The 5,264-nt window shown below is 65.0% G+C and overlaps 1 protein-coding gene across 1 annotated transcript; it reads left to right on the forward strand.

Moving 5' to 3' along the window:
- Window positions 1–684: 684 nt before the first annotated feature.
- Window positions 685–4,970, forward strand: LOC115915919 (death domain-associated protein 6-like; the record flags this gene model as incomplete). The annotated part of the gene is given in 5 exon segments (XM_030969625.1): window positions 685–727; window positions 1,300–1,541; window positions 3,439–4,477; window positions 4,480–4,604; window positions 4,607–4,970. Coding segments are annotated over 4 exon segments (1,741 nt in total), but the record flags the coding sequence as incomplete, so codon positions are not given.
- Between the last annotated feature and the right edge of the window lie 294 nt (window positions 4,971–5,264).

The raw sequence follows: 5,264 nt of genomic DNA on the forward strand, positions 1-5,264 counted from the left end.
GCAGATTTGGGGTTTTTGGGGCAGATTTTGGGGTTTTTGTGGCCCCGCCCCGAGCCCGCCCCTCCCCCAGGTGAACGAGTGCATGATCGGCACCGCCCAGGCCAACCGGAAGTGACGCAACTCCTCCATCCCGCCTTTTTAACCGACCAACCAATAAAGATTCGCATTTCCACGGAGTTGATTGGCTGCCGGTGTCACGTGTTTCACCGCAATGGCGCCGCCCTGTGGCGGAACGCCGCGCGCTGATTGGCTGAACCCGTACGGCACATGCCGGCCGCCATCTTGCCGCGCCTTCGCTTTGCGGGGCGGGGCGCCTCGCGGCCGCCGTACCGCCGCCATCTTGTGCTCCACCCCTGCGCCTGCGCGGCTCCGCCTCCCCGGCGGTCCCGGCCATGGCGCGGCAGCGGCGGCCGCTCCCCGACACCGGCAGCAGCACCGGGAGCGCCGCGACCCGCCCGGGACCCCGCGCGGCAACCACGGGGTTAAAGGGGCGGGGTCTCAGGCCGCGCCTCACGTTAAGATGGCGGCGCCCGGCTCGGCGGCGCGGGTTCCCGGATGAGGCGGCGCGCCGCGATTGGCCGGCGGGTGTGACCACGCCCCTTTCTTTGTACGGTGTCATGGCGGCGCCCGCTCGGCCGGGCCGGCGCGGGGCGGCACTTCCGGTCCTGCGCAGTGCGCGGCCGCGGCCGCTCGGTGGCGGCGGCGCCGGAGGAGCCGCGCGGGCCCGGTGAGCGCGGGGGGGGGCCTGCCCGAAAGGGGCGGGGCCGGGGGCGGGACCTCCGCGGAGGGGCGGGGCCAAGACCGTGAGGGGAAGGGGGGACCGGGGGTTTCAGGGCGAATTCGGCGGAATTTGGGCAAATTCGGGGGGTCCCGGAGAGGGGGAAGGGGCGGGGGGCGCGGGAGGGGGAGGGGCGAGAGGGGGGGAGCGGAGAGGGGCTGAGGGGGGAGGGGAGGCCGGGGGGAGTGAGGGGGGAGGGGAGGCCGGGGGGAGCTGAGGGGAATTTGGGGCGATTTGGGGATTTGGGGGATTTTGGGGGGGCCCTGAGGGGGCGGGAGGGGCAGGGGCGGCGGAATGGGGGGTGCGGGTGGGGGAGGGGAAGGCGGAAGTTGGGGCCGGAGGGGAATTTTGGGGTGAGGGTGGGGGAGGGGCCGAGTCTGGGGAGAGGGGGAGGGGAACTCTGAGGGGTGGGGGAGGGGAATTTGGGGTGATTTTGGGGTGATTTCGGTGATTTTTGGGGTGATTTTGGGTGATTTTTGGGGTCCCTGCACTGACCCCGCCCCCTTTCCCCTCCCCTCCAGGCCCCCCCGCTGACCACGCCCCCTCTGCCATGGCCACGCCCCCCCAGCCAATCATCGTCCTGGATGACGACGAGGAGGAGCGAGGCCCCGCCCCCTCCCCGCCAGGCCCCTCCCCCTCGCCGAGCCCCGCCCCCAGCCCCGCCCCTCCCCCGCCGTCCGCCATGGCCACGCCCCCCCCGAACGGGCCCGGGGGGGGGAGGGGCGGGGCCTTCTGGGAGGAGAACGAGCGGCTCTTCCGGGAGGTGAGCAAAGGGGCCGGGCAACGGCTGTGGGGGCGGGGCCAAAGTGGGCCCAGGGGCCCAGGTGTGTCTGGGCGTGGTCTCAGGTGTGTGGGGGTGTGCCCAGGTGTGTGGGTGTGGTCCAGGTGTGTCAGGGCGTGTCCATGTGTGACCCAGGTGTGCCCACGTGTGTGGGGGTGTGCCCAGGTGTGCCAGGGCGTGTCTCCAATGTGGTCTGAGGTGTGTTCCAGGTGTGCCCAGCTGTGTCTGGGTGTGGTCTCAAGGCTGTGTGGGTGTGGCCCAGGTGTGTGGGTGTGCCCAAAGTGGTCCCAGGTGTGACCCAGGTTTGTCTGGGTGTGGTCTCAAGGGTGGGTGTGGCCCAGGTGTGTCAGGGCGTGTCCATGTTGCTCTCAGGTGTGCCCAGGTGTGTGGGGGTGTGCCCAGGTGGGGCCGTAGCTGTGACCAAAGTGGTCTCAGGTGTGTTCCAGGTATGTCAAGGTGTGCCAGGGTGTGCCCAGGTGTGCCCAGGTGTGATCTTAGGTGTGGCCAGGTGTGGCCAGGTGTGTCTCAGGTGTGTCCAGGTGTGAGTTTGGTTGTGCCCAGGTGTGTGGGTGTGGCCCGGGTGTGGCCAGAGTGTGTCCAAGTCTGCCCAGGTGTGTGGGTGTGGTCTCACAGGTGTGTGGGCGTGCCCCAGCTGTGGTCTCAGGTGTGTCCAGGTGATTGGGGGTGTGGCCAGAGTGGTCCAGGGTGTGGCCCAGGTGTGCCAGGGTGTGGTCTCCAGTGTGTGTGGCCCACAGTGGGCCCAGGTGTTACCCAGGTGTGCCCAGGTGTGTCAGGGTGTGCCCAGGTGTGTCTATGTGTGCTCCCAGCTGTGCCCCAGCTGTGCCCCAGGTGTGTCCAGAATGGCCCAGGTGTGCCCTGGATGTGTGGAAAGCAATCCCAGGTGTATCTCAGGTCTATCCAGGTGTGCTCAGGTGTGTCCAGGTGTAACTCAGGTGCAGCTCAAGTGTACCCCAGGTGTTTCCAGCTGTGTTCCAGCTGCTCCCAGGTGTATCTCACTTCTACCCAGGTGTATCTCAGTAATACCCAGGTGTAACCCAGGTGTAACCCAGGTGTAACCCAGGTGTGCTCAGGTGTATCTCAGTTCTATCTAGGTGTGCTCAGGTGTGTCAGAGTTCTGTCCTGGTGTGTCCGGTGTGCTCAGGTGTGCCCAGATGTGCCCAGGTGCATCCAGGTGTGCTCAGGTGTACTCAGGTGTGCCCAGATGTATCCACATGTATCTCAGTTTTATCCAGGTGTGCCCAGGTGTGCCCAGGTGTATCTCAGTTCTATCCCAGTGTACTCCAGGTGCATCCCACGTGTATCCAGGTGTACCCAAGTGTGCCCAGGTGTGCTCAGGTGTAACCCAGGCGTGCCCAAGTGTACCCAGGTGTATCTCAGTTCTATCCAGGTGTAACCCAGGTGTGCCCAGGTGTATCCAGGTGTGCTCAGGTGTATTTCAGGTGGATCCAGGTGTAACCAGGTGTGCTGAGGTGTAGCTCAGGTGTGCCCAGGTGTAACCAGGTATATCCAGGTGTGCTCAGGTGTATCTCAGTTTTATCCAGGTGTGCTCAGATGTAACCCAGGTGTACCCAGGTGTATCTCAGGTGTGCTCAGGTGTACCTCAGGTGTAACCCAGGTGTGCTCAGGTGTAACCCAGGTGTATCTCAGATCTATCCAGGTGTATCTCAGGTGTACCTCAGGTGTACTCAGGTGTGCTCAGGTGTATCCAGGTGTATCTCAGTTCTATCCAGGTGTATCTCAGGTGTACTCAGGTGTGCTCAGGTGTATCCAGGTGTATGTCAGGTGTGCCCAGCTGTGCTCAGGTGTGCCCAGGTGTGCCTCAGATGTAACCAGGTGCTCTCCTCTCCTCTCGCCGCAGTTCCTGTCCCTGTGCGCGCCGCTGACGCAGGAGCACCCCGAGGTGCTGCCCTTCCTGAGCGCGCGCCACCTGCGCGCCCACCCCGACTTCCGGGGCTCGGCCGAGTTCCGGAACATTCTGGGGCGGCTGCTGCGGCGCGTGCGGGGCCGGCGCCGCAAGGTCTACGTGTACATCAACGAGCTGTGCACCGGCTCCGGCGGCGCCGCCGCTGCGCCGCCGCCGCCCCCAAGGCGCCCTGCCAAGACCTGGGCTCCCGGCCACAAGACCTGTGTCCTGATGGAGTGTCGCAGTGTCCCGATGGAACGTCCAAGTGTCCCGATGGGGCGCACCTGTGTCCCGATGGGGCGCACCTGTGTCCCCAGGGAGTGTCCCAGTGTCCCTGATGGAGCATCCCAGTGTCCTCATGGAGTGTCCCAGCACCCTGATGGAACGTTCCAGAGTCCCCCCAGTCCATCCCAGTGCCCTCCCAGTCCATCCCAGTGCCCGCCCAGTTCGTCCCAGCATCCCGATGGCGCTGAGCCATCCCAGTGCGCCACCAGTTCATCCCAGTATCCCGCCGGGGATCCATCCCAGTATCCCAATGGTTCATCCTGGTGCTCCAGCGCCTCATCCCAGCATCCCAGCAACTCATCCCAGTGCCCCAGCAGCTCCTCCCAGTGTCCAAACGCCTCGTCCCAGTATCCTGGCGATTCATCCCAGTGTCCCAGCGCTCCATCCCAGTGTCCCAGTGCTCCTGGGGGTTCATCCAGCAATCCCAGCGCTCCATCCCAGTGTTCCAGCACTTCATCCCGGTGTCCCAGCGCCCCCTCCCAGTGTCCCAGCGCCCAAGCCCAGCACTTGGAGCCCGCGGGCCGTCGCGCGGGCGGCTCGCGGCGGCAGATCCGGCACCTGGAGCACCTGCTGCGCGTCTACGCGGGCGAGATCCGGCGGCTGCAGGAGCGCGAGCTGGACCTGGCCGAGCTGGACAGCGCCGACTCGCCGTACCTGCAGGAGAACCGCCTCAAGAGCCGCATGATGCGCATCTTCCGCCGGCTCTGCCAGCTGACTGCAGCAGCCTCACGGGGCGCGTGCTGGAGCAGCGGATCCGCTTCCGCGGCACGCGGTACCCCGAGGTGAACCGCAGCATCGAGCGCTTCATCAACCGGCCCGACGCCTTCCCCGACTACTGCTGGCGGACATCCTGCGCGAGATCCGCGGCGCCAGCGCGCGGCACCGCCTGGGGCTGGGCCGGCGGCAGATGGAGAACATGGCCCAGGAGGCGTTCCGCGAGGTGGGCAACCGCCTGCAGGAGCGGCGCCACCTGGACCTCATCTACAACTTCGGCAGCCACCTCACCGACGAGTACAGGCCGGGTGAGGGGGCAAAATGGGGTAAAAACGGCAAAAAATGGGAAAAAATGGGGCACAGCTTCGGCAGCCACCTCACCGACGAGTACAGGCCGGGTGAGGGGAATAAATGGGGTAAAAACAGCAAAAAATGGGAAAAAATGGGGTACAACTTTGGGAGCCACCTCACCGACGAGTACAGGCTGGGTGAGGGGGGAAAACGGGGTAAAAATGGGGTAAAAACACCAAAAAATGGGGCACAGCTTCGGCAGCCACCTCACCGACGAGTACAGGCCGGGTGAGGGCGAAAATTTAAAAACAAAAAAAGAAAAAAAAGTGGGGTAAAATGGGGGGCATCAGTAAAACACCAAAATGGGGCAGCCACCACCTCACCCGGCCAGTACAGGCGGGGTGAGGGGGAATAAATGGGGTAAAAACGGCAAAAATGGGGCACAGCTTTGGGAGCCACCTCACCGACGAGTACAGGCCGGGTGAGGGGGG

The sequence above is a fragment of the Camarhynchus parvulus genome, unplaced genomic scaffold (genome assembly GCF_901933205.1).
Source record: "Camarhynchus parvulus unplaced genomic scaffold, STF_HiC, whole genome shotgun sequence".
In the NCBI taxonomy this organism is placed as follows: domain Eukaryota; kingdom Metazoa; phylum Chordata; class Aves; order Passeriformes; family Thraupidae; genus Camarhynchus; species Camarhynchus parvulus.